Here is a 19,249-nt window from a genome sequence, read left to right as displayed (position 1 = left end):
AACAAAAAAACAGTACTGTTTTGTAAAAATGCATAACTTTTTTCAGTGGCAGCTGATATGTTATTATTGTTTCTGAAATAAAATGTTATAATTGTGTTAAACATATTGTTTGTTTCCACTTTTTAATGAACTAATATTTCTTTCCCAGCATGTATTTACCAATGGAGGTCAGACTGACCAATATCATAGATATATAATACAGTACCTTTATTTGTACACAGCACACTAAAAGTGTGTGTACATATATATGTATGTGTGTGTGTGTGTGTCTATATATATATATATATATATATAGACACACACAAAGAGCAAGTTGATTTATTTATATTTTGTCTACCTACCTGTTTTTTTTTTCTTCATCACACTTCGCATTAGTTAAATTTTTACCCACCCATACGTAAAAACTAAAGTGAAGTGACATTCAGCCAAGTATGGTGACCCATACTCAGAATTTGTGCTCTGCATTTAACCCATCCGAAATGCACACACACAGAGCAGTGAACACACGCACACACACACACACACTGTGAGCACACACCCGGAGCAGTGGGCAGCCATTTATGCTGCGGCGCCTGGGGAGCAGTTGGGGGTTCGATGCCTTGCTCAAGGGCACCTAAGTCGTGGTATTGAAGGTGGAGAGAGAACTGTACATGCACTACCCCCACCTACAATTCCGTCCGGCCCGAGACTAGAACCCACAACCCTTCGATTGGGAGTCCAACCCTCTAAACATTAGGCCACGACTTCCCCTAAAACTAAGTAGCTACTGAAATGTGATTATTTTAAACAATTAAAAACAAATTTGAACCTACACTTTTTGGCCTTTTCTTTTATTGTTATGCATGTGTTTTAATTAAAGAGGTTACATAATGTGTTCATACACACACACACACACACACACACACACACACACACACACACACACACACACACACACACACACACACACACACACACACACACACACACACACACACACACACACACACACACATATATATATATATATATATATATATATATATATACAATACAGACCAAAAGTTTGGACACACCATCTCATTCAAAGAGTTTTCTTTATTTTCATGACTGTGAAAATTGTAGAGTAACATTGAAGGCATCAAGGGCTATTTGACCAAGAAGGAGAGTGATGGGGTGCTGCGCCAGATGACCTGGCCTCCACAGTCACCGGACCTGAACCCAATCGAGATGGTTTAGGGGTGAGCTGGACCGCACACAGAAGGCAAAAGGGCCAACAAGTGCTAAGCATCTCTCGGGGAACTCCTTCAAGACTGTTGGAAGACCATTTCAGGTGACTACCTCTTGAAGCTCATCAAGAGAATGCCAAGAGTGTGCAAAGCAGTAATCAAAGCAAAAGGTGGCTACTTTGAAGAACCTATAATATGACATATTTTCAGTTGTTTCACACTTTTTTGTTACATATATAAATCCATATATAATTCCACATGTGTTAATTCATAGTTTTGATGCCTTCAGTGTGAATCTACAATTTTCATAGTCATGAAAATAAAGAAAACTCTTTGAATGAGAAAGTGTGGCCAAACTTTTGGTCTGTATATATATATATACATATTTATACAGATCATGTCATGATGATTTCAAATGAATTATTAGGCAACAAGTTTTAATAATATAATACTGAATGTTTTTTTTTTATATATATATATATATATATATATATATATATATATATATATATATATATATATATATATATATATATGGGTAAACTGGATCTGAGACAGTAAAGCTTGATCACCGTTATATCTATATGAATTTCCTTAAACTGTTTATCTTAAAGATAAATATATCTTTGAGAGGTATAGCTGATGATGTCACATTGAGGGGCATGTCAGAGCTCATCACAGCAGAAGAAAAGGTAAGGCAAATAAAAGGCATATAGAGTTCTGTCTATCCTTCTGTCGCTGCAGATCCAAAATGGGATCCTCCTCTCTGTGAACCTTGTGGTGCCATCAAGTGCCACCCACTGGCTGTTAAGATTATAGCAAGCATTATTCATGCAGCTCTTCCAGTTCTATGAACTTTTTTTGTGTTCTGCACTAAAGTTTTCAGAGATTTCTGGCAGCTCTACAAAACAACAATGACAAAAGTTAAACAACCTGATCTTCTGTTACCACAACTACAATTTGTTTTTTGTTTTTTTTTCTCCCTGAATTTCAGTAGGGTCTGTTAAGGATTCTATGAGAGAGGACTCAAATGGAGAAATAAGTGATCCTGGGTTTAACAAAAAAGCTTACAGGACAAGAGAAGGTGAGGAGGGGAGTGAACAGTCCAAATGATGGGCAAGGGTGAGATCTGAAGACAGGCAAGCTGAGGAAATGGCCGTTGAGTAAGCCCAGGAAGAATGTAGGCTAGTGAGCAGTAAAGGCAGCGCAGAGCAAGACTGCTGGTGAACAGCAATGGCCTGAACGGAACATTTAGCACAAGCTTAAACACCCCAGGCCTCTCAGGCACTGCACAGGTCTTGCTGCTTGGCAGGAACAAGACCAGGGAAGCTCAGCCTCCAGGACAGGATAACAACCAGACAAGCGATACCTCAAGACAAGACTAGCAATGTTACGTTCAGCACAGAAGCTTCGAAGCTTGTATCTAAAAAACGACACATTTCATATTTAAGCACTGTATTGGAGCTTGATTCGTTTTGAGAAAAGCATACAATCTATGATGCCCAAAGCTTAATTCGCCTTAAAACCACTAATGACTCTTTCAAACAAAGCAAAACTCAATGCCATTTCCTGGTGATCTGACATTTGAACAAATGCATCGGAGTGTCGGGTAGAAGTAACCGAGAGGCCAGGATGGAGTTAGGAAGGCTCAGTACAACAGGGTAATTTTCCAGATGCTCAAATTTATTAAAAACATGCCACCAATTTGTGATGATTTCAGTGATATTTAAAAAGGAAAAAATAAATACAAGGAAAGTAACAAAAACAAAGCAAACACAACAAGCACTGAAACTACAAAAAAAGAAAAAAGAAAAATGCTGTCAGCAGGAAAACCTACAGCTCTACCTTCTACCCCCTCTCCTTTACAACTACAAACACACTGATTAAATAGGCTATTTTCCCACTAGACAATAATGGCCCAAATCAATCATGGGGAAGCACATATCCCAATCTACTTCTCATAGAACACATTTCCTCAGAATAGAAATACAAAAAGAAAATAAATTACATTAATACAAAGAAAAATACCTCTTATATACCACATTACTACACTGAAACTGACTTATTCATATAAGTGATATGTTACCACATCTCCTAGCACCCCTCCCATTTAGAAAATGGAATGATCTTAACTACAGGAGGGCTCCCATTACGCGTGCTACCAAAGCACTCCATGCTAAAAATTTAACTGACAGATAAGACTGGTCTATACATCTTCAACAACTATACTTATAAATATATGAATAAATTATGTTAGCCACAACACAGATATTAAGCAGGCACTTTGGTGATGATGTCATCCTCCCTATCATCATCACATGAAGCTTGTGTCGAGAACAAATGTCTCAATTCGAAGCTTGTGTTGTTAAAGGGGTCATATGATATGATTTCAAGTTTTCCTTTCTCTTTAGAGTGTTAAAAGCTCTTTTTGAATAGATAAGATCCCTAAAGTTGCAAAGAATAAAGTCTCAAACACAAAGAGATTAAGGGAAGTGTCATGAAATACAGTCAAGTATGGTGACCCATACTCAGAATTCGTGCTCTGCATTTAACCCATCCAAAGTGAACACACACAGCAGTGAACATACAACTGCTTAAATATCTGTCAATGATTATTCAAACACAAGCTTGAGCAGTGTAGAGTAACAAGTGTAGGCTTTCCTGGCTCTGCTCACGACTCCTCCGACACAGCAACCTGTATCGCAGTGGGACATATCCACCACCGAGACACTTCCTCCTGGGTGATGGAGGCTACCTCTGTTTGGAGAGGTCCATTGCCCTGTTGACACCCTTCAGGCAGCCATGTAAGAGTAGAGGCACAACAGAGGTTTGGAAAAAGATAAAAATTAAATTAAGCTTCATTACATGGTTCTTATAGTTAAATTGTATTTATATTATCACTTTGGGGGCTTTACAGGTTTAATGCTCATCATGCCAAAGCCCACTCAGTCATTGAGCGAGCATTTGGCATCATGAAGGCCAGGTGGAGGGCCATCTTCTTCCACACCCTGGAGGTTGAAACATCATTTGTCCCAGATGTTGTGATGGCATGCACCATACTGCATAACATCTGTATTGGAAATGGTGACATTATGGCAGTAGAAGAAGAGCAACCTGAGCAAGAAGACGTGGCTGGGGAGACTACAAATGGAAGTGCTCTGCGTGAACGCACTTCTGCACAACTGTCCATCCTGCAGGACCATGTTGTTGATCTTGATTACCATGTACAATACAATTCAACTTAAATACAAACAAGATTGATATTACCCTTTATCTTTATTTCACATGTCTGACCTTGTTATTATTGCATTTGTTTTTGTTATTGCCTTTGTATGTTTTATATTCTTGTTCCACACATTTAATACTAATATCACAGGTCAATGTAGCATAAAGCAGTATTTATAAAAGTTACTGATATGACTGGTGTCTTCATCTCAAATGAGTAAACATAAGTTTTAACATGAGGTTGTCACTCAAAGACGACCTCTACAAAATAAAGGTGACTTGACATAAGTATTGAATTAATAAGAAAATTATTCAATGAAACCTATTGAGATTGGAACCTGTCAATGTAAGTATGTTTATTCCCAAATTAATCAAAACAAATCCACCGCAGTACTTATACAAGTAAACAAACTTATTTTAACATAACTTAAATACATAACTTGAACACATGAAATATATACAATTTAGTTTTTCTTTACAAGAGTCTCAAGTAAATTGAGAAGTCTGTTGGTCCTCTCTTCTGCAGCCTTTTGTCTGGCTTCTTCCCTGGCTTCCTCTCTGGCAATTTTCTCCCTCAACATTTCAATGAGGCTCCTCTTCTTACCCCCTAGTCTGCTTGGTTCAGGTTCTCGGTCTTCATTGAGCGGCAAGGGAGAGGCATTTGAAGGCCCTGCTTACCACAGGTGGAAGAGGCATGGGACATTGAGGCAAGCAGTTCTGGAGGAGTAACTGAATGCTTCTAACCCAATGCCTCATCCATTAGGGAAAATATATATATTTTATAAACTATAGAATGCATGTCAAAATATTTACCAAGAATATGTATAAAACATACCTAATATTTCTTTTTTAGGGGTTATTGTGGTGTTACTTTCCCCTCCAGTCTAATTGTCTGAAGCACTTTTCTTGAGAAAATTCAGTGAGATTAAAGGTTTAAAAACATACAGATAACCTATCCCTGTAAAGCATTCATTATTAACTCACAAAGGAAATATTAAATAATATGCTTAGAGTTACACATCTGTACATTACGACAATGGTAATTCATACAGCAAAAGCTTAAGCATTTAGTTTACAAATAATGCAACATTAACATTGGCATTTAATCATTTTTAATTAAGAAGAAAAATTATATTCAACAACTTACTTCCACCCATTCACAGCACTGTTTTTATGGTCAGTGAATGCCTGCTCATTTTCAGCCCGAGCCTTTATGAAAGCGGCTGTATCCTCAGATGACCCTTTTGAAATGATATTTGAACTATAAATAGAGAGTGGTTTGGTGATAAACAAGCAAATATTTAGCGACTACAACACTTATTTCTCAGTGGAAATGCAATCAAAAGCTGTTGATGTGAAAATATAACTTACATTTGTACAAAAACTGGCCTCCAACCGTATTCTCTGACACCATTTTTTTTTTTCTACCTTAATCGACTTTAGCAAGCCACTCCCCCTCGAACAATAACGCACAGGATTGTGGGATATCAAAGGCAGCGAAGGATACATCTATGCTGCCTTCAAAAATCGGCCAGATGAAGGTATCTCAGGAGACAGGAAGTGAAGCTAGCATTGATTTCAGATGTGCCTTGATGCCTTCCTACCCTGGAATGCATCCTCCGAAGGCAGCATTTTTAAGTTTTTGATACTTCTGTCTCAACATTCACCTTGCGTACGTGCACCGTTCTCGTGGTCTCAAAAATAGTATACTTGACCTTTATCAGTGGCACACGAGATGCGATGCGATGTCATTGCATTATAAGAATTATGTTAGCGTATTCAGTTGAAACCCATGAAAAAAAAAAAAAGGACATCAATGTGAAGAAGAATAGAAGATCATGTTTACATCAAAACTGAAACACAGAATGCATATTTCACACATTTTCTAGAGGGACACCGTTGGACTCATGTCTCAAGAGAGTCGCGTGTTTTGAAAGCCATGTAAAATTAATGAAAGTACAATTTTTTTTAATTAATTTAATTAATTATAAATGGTTTATGAACATTATTTTAAATATATATTTTTTTGTTTGTTTGTTTTGTTTGAATAAACGTGCATTAATAATATTTTGCTCATGCACCCTCTTGTGGCCTCAGGAGAGACGCCAATCGCTTTCTTCACCCTTACTGAAATTATGCTTTTTTAATACGAATTTAATTCGTATTAAACCTACTATTTTTAATACGAATTTAATTTGAACTTTGATAATATTTAAGTACACAATTCGAATTACGTTTTTCAGCTATTTTGACAGCCCTAATGCATAGTGTTGTGATAAAGATTTAAGTAACATATTCCCAAACACTCTAAACATATAAGTATCCCATTGAACTTGGTAAAAGATAATCTGTTTACCATCCTGACCGGAAAATGCTGTTTTCATGCTCTGTTTTTCATTTAAAAATGTGCTAATGTAAGTGAATGTTTACATTAGAGTGCATGTCTACACTGAAATGAATACGGGGAGAGGCTGAAACTAGCGATCTCTCCTGGTTGGAAATAGCATTAACATCATAATCCTGTTTATGATTAAGAGCCTACCTGTGCCAAATATTTTTAAATTGATCATCCTAGTCTAAAACGATCCATCGTGCCATACTAAAAGACATTGCGGGCCGGTGTCCTGACGTTTTTTCCTACCCATCAGATTTTCCTACCAGGATTAACTGCGCATGCGCACATCAATATCGCATCCTTTTTCTCATGCTAAGCAGCGATATTTAATGTATCTGCATTACTGTAAGGGTAGGTTTAGGGTTGAGGTAGGAGTAGGAGTAGACTTTAATAAAAATGCAATCTAATTGGTAGAAAATAATATTTAGGCTATTGTTGGTTTCCTGTAGCTGTATCCCTAGCTATAACAGCGAATATAACACATAATCACTGTATTTGCAGTACTGTAAGGGTAGGATTAGGGTTGTGGTAGGTGTAGACATTAATAAACCATAACTTTACAGTAGCATTTTTCATTGTCGAATTGTACTACCCACTGTTAGATTGCATTAGCGCCCCCTTTGGTTGACTGTCAACGTCACTTTATCTGACACTTTCTCTTAGATGATAAATCAGCAGGCTGACGGCCGTAAGATGGCCACTACACCCCTGGCAGCACCATTTCTAGCAACATCTTTGAAGATAAACACATACATTAGCATTCACTTTTTTTAAGATTTATATTTTGGGAATTTTCAAACCAAGATTCGGGATGCCCCGAGTGCAACAGTGATGTACGTTGAAATTTTAAGACCATTTTTGTGTTTGCAAATCACAATGACATAGTTTGAGGGTAGAGCCTACGTGTGCCAAAAACAAAACAAACAAAAAATACAGAAATGCAACAAACTGTAGTAATATTAAGACAGCATGTCATGTTATGTATATCAATCCAATATGCTCCAAGTTCACTCTGAAGTGTGTTCTACTTAGTAAAGTGGACAAGGATAGTTCATATGGACAGACCCATATTGCAACACGATTGTGATGTTATAGCATATTTCATTTAATTTATCCCCACCCCGAACAACTCTAATAATAAATATTATTATAAAATATATATAAAATATATTACTTATTTGTTTAAGATTTAATATAGCCCAAGCATACCTATATATATATATATATATATATATATATATATATATATATATATATATATATATATATATATATATAGACAGAGAGAGAGAGAGAGAGAATGCTGCATCAAACTAATTTTTAAGGGGAAAAATAAATAAATAGTAAATTAACTCCAGTAAATCAAGGGCTTAGGTGGTTCCAATTTAGCCCATAGCAAGGGTTCTGCCAGTAATTGGCACTTGTGGAGTGTAACCAATTACGTACAGAAGTTAGCAAGTGAAGGGCATAAAATCCCAACTAGATCATAAGACTTTCCAGAACATAAAATGTTTTTTTGGTGAGTTATGGTGCCATCTTGTGGTATGATTGATGCATTGAGGTCAGAAGTGTGACATTTCAATTTGTAGCCCATATTTCAACATCTGCTGGCGCTGAAATGATTAATCAACATTATCAAAAATAGACAAGTAAGGTCCTGCAATAACATAGTTTGACCAGTGTGGTGCTGTAGCGCAAGACAGTGATGCAGCCCTCCTGGCTGCAATCCAGTAAAATGGCTGCAATCCAGTAAAATAAGACAGCTCATTAGAGAATTTGGCTGTATCTAAAATTGCATACTTCCCTATTATGTAGCAGGTCAAAAACAGAAAGTTATAAAAGTAATATGACCAAATTCACAATACTCATAAATGGGTTGGTAAAAAGTACCTGGATTACCTACCTGGATTATAGAGAGAGTGAGAGGAGAAAGATATGTAAGTTATGTAGAAATGAAATCCAAGAGGCTAGTAATACGTTTTTTTTAAGAAAGTGAAAAAGACCTAAAGTTAAATTAAAGATTTATAATCAGTTGTTGGAGCAGGTGTGTTAAGATTGTGGATGGATTCAAAATTGATAATCGGCATCCATATTCAAAAGATATTTGACAAATACAAGAAGGATATTAATATAAGGTGTCTAGAATGGGGTGCTAGCTGACTGTCACTTTTAGAGAGTATACTGTGCTCTGATTAGATCTACAGTTGAATATGACAGGCTTACAATTCAGCAGCATTGTCACTGAAGAAAAAGACTGACATACAAACTCATTAAGAATATGTTGTAGTACATCTTTTCTATATACAGTTGCATCACAGAATATGTATATATATATATATAGAGAGAGAGAGAGAGAGAGAGAGAGAGAGAGAGAGAGAGAGAGAGAGAGAGAGAGAGAGAGAAATGCTAGGAATAGGAATTTGAAGCAATTTGAAGATGACTGCTAGGCACAGAGAATGGGAAGATATTTGAGCCGTTTTTGATAAGAAAAGGGAAGATTTGGTTATTTCTCATCTCTGTATAGGACAAGCAGAAGTCAATCAATCATTACATATTTTTAGATAACATTCTGTAGCACGTGTAGACACACATAGACAGTGGAACATATTTCACGAAAGTGCAGGGTCATAACCACCATACACATTGAGGGGGAAAAGTCCCAACCAATAATAAAAACTGGCCAATCTGCCCCATACACTACAGTGTAATTTTAAAGAACTTCCTCTGTTGACATGTTGGTGAATCACATTAGTCATTGTTCGCTCGCATTACTATATGGAGTGTTGCTGGCCATAACTCACTCAACAGTCACCACTATCACTAATAACAAGGGTTTGTCATTACGTTAACAGCAAAATATCATCATTTTAAGAGTTAACCTTTAATGTTGAAAGTGAAATAGCTTGAGCCATCCTCTTGAGTATAAGACTACAACACAGTTGTGTTTTAAGTGAACATAAGAAATTAGAAGAAATAAGGATAAATTCTGGATCTATTGTTTAGTGTTAGGGTTAAATAATATGTTGTTTATAAGTAATTAAAGGAGGGGAAAGCACTTCTTTTTCTCTTATATCATAATATGGAACCCCTCCAATGCATCAACATCTCAAACATGATCTCATACCATGACTCCTTTAAAAAGACAATTCACTGGTTTCTGAGATCCTTTGGGCAGTAAATATTGTATCAGCATGTTAAGTCAGTCATTGATAGAACTCAAGTTTAAAAATACTTTTATTACAAAAGATAAAAACAGAAAAACATTTAACGAATAGTGCTACAGTAGAGCTTCAATGTAATTAGCTCGGCTTTTTCCTTAGAGATGTTGTTGCCCTTACAGACTTTTTAATGGTGCGACATAGACTTCCTGTAGATTGTGGCGTCATTGATTCTTTAATGTTGACCAGCAAACCACATCTTTGACGAGACGGTCCTACAGAATCATTAGACAGCTTTGCAATTTCCTGCCGCAAATGGATTATCTCCTTCTCTTTGGCCATGACATCACTTTGTAAACACTCAATTTTTTGCTCCTGTTAACAAATAAAAAGCTTTGATAATGAGCACATGGCCATACAGTAGGTTTCATCAAAGTTTGTTCTTACTTGATTTGAGAGTCTGTTTTGTAGGTTTTGGACCTCTGCAAGTTTTTCCAAGTAGCTCTCCCCAGCTTCCTGCAGAGTCTCATTCAACTCACTGATCCGCTGCTCGAAAGACACAATTAACTCAAAAACCCTCAGAACAATAAATCATGAAACGGCTACAGAAACTTTGTTTCCCATGTACCTCTTGTTTCTCAACACATAGTTTCTCCACTGCACACTTTTCCTTGTACAGCATTTTGAACCTTTCTGCAAAGGATGGCTAGAGTATAGATGACTGTTCAAATCTAACAAAAACTAATCCTCACCCCACACAGATGCATTTACATTTTCCAGTCAAAAAAACAAAAACAAAGATAAAACAAAAGGATATAAAATTTTCACCACAACTCACAGAGAGACCGGTCCATTCACACACCAAATAGATAATACCTGATTCTTCTGTGGCAGGAACTGGATTTGTTTGCATGGAATTGTCCTGCATGAGTTGTGGAGGACCACAATGCTGGCATTTCTCCTCCAACTCTCGAACAAGCTTTTCTAGCTCCTATATTAATGACCAGCAAAAATCAGGTGTTTTATGGATAGTATGTTAATCAATTAACTCTTTCCCCTGCCAGCATTAAAAAAAGCCTAGTGAAAAACTACATCTACCTAATATTTAGTATAATAAGAGCACAAATCCAGTAAAATCTCTTCATTCAATACCCCCAAAGCCTGCACAGACTAACACTTCATGGATCAACAATTACTCTGTAACATCATGTGGTTTTCATTTGCATGCTGCCTATTGCTGATTGCATTAATTTTTAATATGCATCCATTTACATAAGAGATCACTCGTTTCTCCATCCTGTTCAGGAGGTTTTGTACTCATTCAGAAGATGTGCCATAGCACCCCCAAGTGTATAACAGTGAAAACACGAAAAGCCATAACTCGTCAAAGGTGGGGAAAGCGCTAAAGGCAACAGGGTTGACATTTTGTACAGTTACAATGCTAAAGTGCTGGCCTATTCAATTCTCATACCTAGATATAGTTAATTATATACAGACAAATGTATCACACCCAATGCTGTTACACTATATAGTTATATAAGGGGTTAATTTGAACAATTGTCTATACCTTGACTCGCTCTTGCTCCTCATTGTATTCCTCTACAGGGATGTAATCCTCTTCTAGTCTCTCCAGAGCGCATTGGTATGCATGCTCTTTCAACGCCTCTTTATACATGTCAAATGTGCTGTCCATCTTCTCTTCATAACTCTCCTTTAGGTCCACCATCTGACGACTTTTTAAAGAGGAAAAAAAAAACCCTCACATGTTACTATGATTTGTCTTTGTTGCTTCTGCATTCACAAGAACATACCTGTGCAGCTCCTCTGCCTCCATAATCTGTTGCAACATTGCATCTCCCATCTCCTTTCGTATCTGAATCTCCTGCAGCAGATTTTTCCTGCGCTCCGCCAACAGCTTTACACGCAAGCTTTCCACCAAGCTCATCAACTCCTACAGAATTATTCAAATAGCCAAGTCAGTGAACACATTGCAAAGGCTTCTGTAAAAGTGTTAGTCTTATTTGAGCACTGAGCAACTTCAGTTACTGTAGTGCAGCAGTGTCACAGCTGATGCACGTATTCAAGAAAAGCAAAGCATCACCTCTTGAGGCAATATTGACATATCTGCCTCATCTCCATCCAGCAGCTCTTCCTCTGACAAGTAGTCATCCACAGCATGGTCATCAATAATTCCATTTTTCAGCAATGGCTTCCCATCCAGACCCACGAGTCGTGGTGCCAGAGACTCAAGAGATCTTTGAGGTATAACCTGCAACACCTAATATATACACAGACCTCAGATGGCACACTTGAGGGAGCAGTGTAGTCATATGAATTATGCAACCATCAAAACCATGACTATAGAACTCTCATTTGTAACCTTTTCTATTCAGCCAATTGCAAAAGCTCATGTTACCCCACAAAAAAAAAAAAAAAAAAAAAAAAAAAAACCACACACACAAACCTGTCTGGCAACAGCAGAGAACTTCATCACATGTAGGGTCTCATCATAAGTTGAGGCACACTGATTAATATTCACAATCATGGAAGCCCTGCCACGCCCACAAAACATTCCTTGAAAGAGCCTTGTCAATTTGCTTTCTCGAAATGGGATGTAACTCATCTTCATCCTAAAGAAAACAACAGTTTTGAAAACAGCACATAAACCAGGCACTCTTACCCATCTAGTTAGTATTTGCATGTACCTGCAACCTTGGTTATTCCGGAGTGCTGCGATACATTTGCCTAGAATCAGCAAGGAGTTGTTTATATTACCGGCTTCTTTCAGTCGCTCTCCAAATGTTTTGGTTTTGTTACACCTTTCAGAGCCGGCTAAGTCACAAAGTGAGAGACTTATGCAAGAAAAGAGGAGATGTTACACTTTCAAAATAACACGATTCAAAACATATGCATTTCACTTACTCTGACAGTCCCTGAACAACGTCTCCTTCCATGCGTATCAGTTTGATGGTGAAGATGCTATGACTGCAAACAGACCAAAGTGTTCTTCACTTGCTTTAAATGTATAGGCTGCACTAAACTGCAAAGAATGTACTGTATTACATTTTCCAGACACTTTCTTCCAAAGCAACTTATAAATGAGGGCAATGGAAGCGATCAAAATCACTTTAACAAGTCTCAGTTTAACAGTACACAGCAAGGATTAAAAATAACAGAGCAAGCTAGTGTTAGAGACTTGAAGATGACAAGCAGTTAGTAAATGAGTAGGGTGCAAGTCTAAAAGGGGCAAGGTGTTTTTTTATTTTTTTTTTTTTTATTTTTTTTACACCGAACCAGAATGCAGAGAGCTAGAGGGTAAAAAAGATGGCAGGGATGGGTTTTAAGCAGATTCTTGAAGATAAAGGATTCAGCTACTCAGTTCGACAGGTCATACTGCCAAGAGGGAACATTTAAATTTAAAAACCATGTAAAAGCACCTTTATGCTTGCAATACAAAAGTCTCTTTAAATGGGTAAATAGATATATTACCTTCTGCTGGATGACTGGTTCATCTTGGTTGCTGCTGCGCTGCGGTTCTTATTGCCAACACGCAGGATCTTACTAGCCTCCTCTGCATTCTGCACATTAACCCATCTTAAATCTAAAAAGAGACCAACTAACTTTATTAAAAGCAATAAAAACAAATAAACATTCATTTTTAATGAAGAATCTATACCTCTAATGTAAGAGCTCCCTGTGCTGTCCTCACAAACCCTCAGTGCAAGACGTCTTTTGGTCTTGCTGGTGTGGGCTAGCTGAAGCAGGTCATACACGTGCTCATTGTAGATTTCATAAAACGACACCCATACAGAGTACAGACAATGCCCTTCAACCATCCCATCAACACTGTCGGCTGAAAGACATGGGCAGAAAGCTGAAAACGGGTTCTTACACCCATTTTAGTGATCATACTGCAGATTACCTGTGTGGTCATACGAAACACTGGAAAATGACAAACTACTGACAGAGGATGTTGAACTTCTATTTCTACTTGATTTTGTGGGTTCAGGCTCCTAAAAAAAGAGATATACAAGATTTAACAATGCCTTTCAGAAGCACTACATATGGTGCAGACCAGTCTTACCTCTTTGAGCAAACTGAAGAGCGCTGCCTTGGCATTCTTCTCTACTTTTAGTTGCTCAGAGTCCAATTTTTGCACATCTGAGCTCAAATATGGCTTTAGGTCCATATGTTCATACTGGTGGCCAGAAATGTGTTTAAATACAACCTCTAAAGCACGGGGCAAAATGCCAGGATCTTTCTGAGAACCTTAAAACAGACAGATTCACATGTAACAGTTACAGACATACAACACAAAAAAAAAAAAAAATAGGATGCATATGCAGTGAGAATGTATTAAAGCTGCAGTAGTGAACTTTTGTAAAAATATATGTTACATATTTGTTAAACCTGTCATTATGTCCTGACAGTAGAATGAGAGACCGATAATCTGTGAAAAAAAAAATAATAATAAATATATATATATATATATATATATACACATGCTCCTCCCAGTGGTCCTATTGCCATTTGCAGAAAGCCATCCTCTCCCGGTAAAAACAACCAATCAGAGCTGCGGTCCGTAACTTTGTGTTCAAAATGTAGAAAAATGAACATAAGCCATTACACCATGAATCCATTTTCCAAACCGTGTTTTTAGTCGGTCCTGAATCACTAGGGTGCACCTATAATAAGGGTTTATATTCGGACTATTTTAGATTGCTTCGGGGGTACTGCAGCGGAGTAACCCAGTACCTTTGTGATTCTTCATAGACATAAACAGAGAGAAGTAGTTCCGGCTACGATGTTCTTCCGCAAGACGCAAGCAGTTCTGTTTATTGACCGCTAGAGCGTCAAAAGTTCCCTACTGCAGCTTTCGAGGGTTACTCCAACCAAAGAAAAAAAAAAAAAAAAAAAAATCAATCACTTACCAATGTCGTTCCAAACACGTAAAAAAAATAAAAATAAAGTTTTGTTCATCTTAGGAGCACAATTTAAGATCTTTTGGATGAAAACCAGGTGGCTTGAGACGGTCAAGTAAATAACACTGTCAAGTTCCAGTAATGTATGAAAAGCAGAATAGTACATCTGCCATCAGTGGTTCAACTGTAATGTTAGGAAGCAAGGAGAATACGACACGCCCTTTTCTATCAGCTGTGCCACAAGGTTGCGCTTTCAAATCAAAATGCACAAAGAAACCGTGCATCCTTGTGGTGCAGCTGACACATGAGAGCATGGGTAGCCTATGGCGATATGGAGAGACACAGAAGAGACTGACAAAAGGAGTCATTGAATAAGGTCATTATTTTTGTTTTCTTCGCTTCATAACATTACAATTGAACCACTGATGGCAGACGGACTATTCTGATAAAGCGTTTCATACTTTTCTGGACCTTGACGGTGTTATTTATTTGGCAATCTATGGGACAATCTCAAGCCTCCGGGTTTCCATCCAAAACATCTTAAAATTGTGTTCCCAAGACAAAATGAAGCTTTTACGGGTTTGGAACAACATGGGAGTAAGTGATTAATGACAATTTTCATTTTCGGGTGAAGTATTCCTTTAAGCTCACCTTGAATGGTGTATGTTTTTCCAGCATTGGTCACACCATAACTGAACACCAATGCATTTTTCCCATGAACGAAGTCATGCACCTGTGAACTGATTGTGCCATCAAAAAACTCTGCCTGAGTGCAGGTAGGTCCAAAGATCTGCATTCCATTACAAATGTATGTCATTATCTGTAGAATCAAGGTTAGTCCAAATTCTGTTTTTTTTTTAATGGTATTGTACCTGGGTAAAGCTAAATTTATAAACCTGTTGACCAATTCCTTTCTCGCTGCTTTTCATGGTGGCAGATCCTTTAGGAGCATGAAGGGCAATGGTCTCAGAGTCTTCCAAAACAACACAACCCTGGAAGAAAAAGGATGTTCACAGAAGTCCAACATTTCCTAAAGCAAACACAACTTAATTAACATTATACTAAGTTATAAAATACCTGATCTTCACTGCTTTTGAGTTCCTCTTCACTAAAAGGGCGTACCTTCAAGTAAACTCGAAGTTGCTGTTTTTCAGAGATTTCAGCGGTCTCACTCTGCACATAACAAAGACATCAAAAGACCTACAAAGTACTATACTACATAGATAAAACAATACAACATGTTATTAAAAGAGTTCAAAAGAACATAAGTACTTGCAATCTTACCTGTGATGTTATGGAGGAAACTCCAGAAAGTTCAGGTAGAGCTGCATGATGAGGCTCACAAGCAGTTGACTCCATTGCCACTAACACGGTGTCCTCATTTGTCATGTCAATAACAGTTGACATTATTATATGGTAATAAAACCACTATGTGCTTAAAACAATGAGAGCTAAATTTTAAAGTCTTCAACTTGACATTAGCTTGGGTAAGAGATTTAGGCAAGACTCCAAAAGCAAACTGATATAACTTGCAACAACTGAAACGATTTTAAACAACAACCAAAAAAATGCTTTGATAACACGGGCAAGACAATATTTTACCCAAAATGCATTTGTCACAGCTGCTCACCAATCAGTACTTAATGATCAGGTCCTAAAAAGACATTTATGACACCTGTAAATTCCTTTTAGGATGAATATTCATTGCGGTGCAATTAGGGTTTTCTTTTTTTTATTAGTCCTGACCAAAACAAATATATATATATATATATATATATATATATATATAAATTCATTCAGCATTAAGGCCATAGTGTGTGGAAAGCAATTTAACATATCGGAGTACTCATTCTTCTGACACACCCTTGTGTAGTTGCAAACTTTTATACCTTTTTCTTCTGCAGATCATAAGATACAAAATTTAAGAATGTTGGACCCAAACAATAATGAAATGCACTAAGTATCCTTTTTAAATGTCAATATGCTCCTGACAATGAAATAAATGCATACAGGCTTCTTGCAACATGAATAAGACAAGCAATTAATTTTATGGGAGACCAATCCAGTCTGAGGGTAGTGAGAAGAAGAAAAATAAATAAAACAACACACCAGACAGAAATCCAAAAATCTCAATTTTATTGAGCTGATAGCAAACACACAGCTGATTAGGTGGGACAACAGCAATTATGCATCTGCAATGGTGACCTCCACCTCAACACCAGGCTCAATGCTGATGCTGGTGATCTGCTTGACGATCTCAGATGGACTGTGTAGATCAATGAGGCGCTTGTGAATCCGCATCTGGAATCTGTCCCAGGTCTTGGAACCTTCACCACATGGCGTCTTGCGAGTAGTGATACGAAGAGTCTTATTGACATTGAGAGAAAACAAGAAAAATAAAAAAATAATAATTAGAATGACAGCCAGATATGCATCTTAAACTGGGAGTATCTCTTGGCAAACATCTGTCTGTTAATGATACAAGTATTTAATTGAAGTCCTTTGACACTTCCATTTGCTTAGATATGAGAAGATCAAGACCGAAGTCAAAACTGGTACTCACCTTGGTGGGCATACGCACAGGTCCTTTCACCTTCAGACTCTTCTCTTTGGCACCTCGGATCAAATCAGCACACACTAGAGAGAGAGAGAAAAAAAGTGTTTAATGACAACATGCCTGATCTATTCAGACACACAAATTAGTTTTGTGAAGAAAGGCTCAGAATAGCGTATAATATAGCTCATGTTTATATCATTCATATATTATTATCCTCACTGCCATCAATGTAATACCAGCAGAGAACCAGGGAGCAAACACACCTTTTTCCAGAGATTTGACATTGCGGCTGGTCAGTGTGATGCGGATACGGTGAATTGCCACCTCGGCCTCAACAGGAGCCTTACCAGTGTCTTTGAATGCCTGCAAAACACATGCTGTTAATAAACTTCTTGAACAGTGCAAACAATGCAATTCTGATACTCAAATACTTACAACTTTTTTCCTAAATTACTTTCATATTAAAACCCAGAGGGCTGACATACCCACTAAACTTACCTTGACCTGTTTATCAGCAGAGAGTGTCAGAACAAACCCATACACATTTCAAAATAAATCCTGGATCAAATTATTTTACTTAAAACAGTCTGGGGCACACTTTTACCTGCAATTATCAAATACTCTGTGCACATTATATACAGATTTTTTTTTTTTTTCCATATATTTCCACCGCATGTAGAAATAACCACTTCTAAGCTACTAAATATTGTAGAAAATATTTTTTCTGTAAAGTTGCTTTGCAATTATTTTAATCGTAAAAACCACTATAGAAATAAACTTGAATTGAATACATGTATTGAAATTGGATTTTATGACAAATATATCAATACAAAATACAGTGCAAATCACTAATTTGCAAAATCTTTATACTTAAATGTCAAAAGTTCTTAGTGTCTCCGAAGTGAGGAGGTCGTAAAACATAATTTACATAAAACATTTTAAACAAGCCAAAAATACGCAACTCATGCTATGAATCGTCTATGTTCTACTTCCAAAAGAAATTGGAAGATAAAATGTGTGCTCACAAACATATACACTATTTTACCATATAAAACACAAAGTAAACTGTGTCATTATTTATCAACAAAGAATCATAAGCTGTCTCTTGGCATAAAATGATTTTCAATGATCGCAGACTCCTCAAACTCCCAAGCCTGCAAAACATGGCTCGGCGCAACGCCGGAACAATTCAGAAACATGGAGCGCGGCACGTGTTTACACGAGCTACTCAACACCTAAACACAGACACATAAGACAACATATGCTGCTTCTCCGTGTTAATACAATATTTATTAAAAGTCAAATTACCATGGTTACTAATTCCTGACCGACTTATTCGTGGAAATAGTTGAGAAGCGAACAGCGGTGAGTCAGGAAATGCACAACACGAACCCGCTCCGGTCCTAAAAGAAAGGAAGGCTTTGAGGCCTGCTTGTTCATTTATATGAAGCATCCGGGTATTCTGTGACAACAACACCGCGTCAACATTTCCGTCCTAACAAAAAGTCATTTTGCTGGATTTTTGCCGATCACTGGGGATAATGGCAATTGTCAAATACAAAGAATAAAAAAACTAACATGGATTTATTACATATAATAAATGTTGCAAATAAAAATTAACAAAATATTCAATTTAAATTGATCATGCTTAAATAAAAGATATTTCCACTATATTTTTTATGTTATAAAAAAAGGGAAAAGAAAGTAAGTTTGAAAAAACACACACTTTGAAAAAAATATTCAGAATCTTAACTTTGTAACTTTTTTGGGTATTATGCGAACAT

At 37.1% G+C, this 19,249-nt stretch overlaps 2 protein-coding genes and 1 non-coding gene across 3 annotated transcripts; all 3 read right to left on the bottom strand.

Moving 5' to 3' along the window:
• Positions 1-10,044: 10,044 nt before the first annotated feature.
• On the bottom strand, positions 10,045-16,482 carry LOC113074274 (kinesin-like protein KIF20A). The gene is made up of 18 exons (XM_026247034.1): positions 16,193-16,482; positions 15,986-16,081; positions 15,781-15,900; positions 15,560-15,698; positions 14,071-14,255; positions 13,909-13,999; positions 13,663-13,839; positions 13,476-13,587; positions 12,909-12,971; positions 12,692-12,838; positions 12,451-12,616; positions 12,088-12,264; positions 11,798-11,937; positions 11,554-11,719; positions 10,863-10,977; positions 10,615-10,679; positions 10,434-10,532; positions 10,045-10,361 (listed from the first exon to the last, which is right to left on the bottom strand). Exons 1-18 carry the CDS (start codon positions 16,313-16,315, stop codon positions 10,128-10,130), a joined length of 2,415 nt encoding a protein of 804 aa, XP_026102819.1. The 5' UTR covers positions 16,316-16,482; the 3' UTR covers positions 10,045-10,127.
• Positions 16,483-17,027: 545 nt separating this feature from the next.
• Positions 17,028-18,927, bottom strand: rps20 (ribosomal protein S20). The gene is made up of 4 exons (XM_026247033.1): positions 18,774-18,927; positions 17,729-17,828; positions 17,472-17,545; positions 17,028-17,275 (listed from the first exon to the last, which is right to left on the bottom strand). The coding sequence occupies exons 1-4, from the start codon at positions 18,774-18,776 to the stop codon at positions 17,093-17,095; spliced, it is 360 nt and encodes a 119-aa protein (XP_026102818.1). The 5' UTR covers positions 18,777-18,927; the 3' UTR covers positions 17,028-17,092.
• On the bottom strand, positions 17,621-17,689 carry LOC113074298 (small nucleolar RNA U54). Its single transcript, XR_003280630.1, has one exon. It is a non-coding gene; the product is annotated as a small nucleolar RNA U54 (small nucleolar RNA).
• Positions 18,928-19,249: the final 322 nt, after the last annotated feature.

The sequence above is a fragment of the Carassius auratus genome, unplaced genomic scaffold (assembly GCF_003368295.1).
Source record: "Carassius auratus strain Wakin unplaced genomic scaffold, ASM336829v1 scaf_tig00014207, whole genome shotgun sequence".
NCBI lineage: Eukaryota > Metazoa > Chordata > Actinopteri > Cypriniformes > Cyprinidae > Carassius > Carassius auratus.
This window is presented reverse-complemented; position numbering and strand designations above follow the sequence as displayed.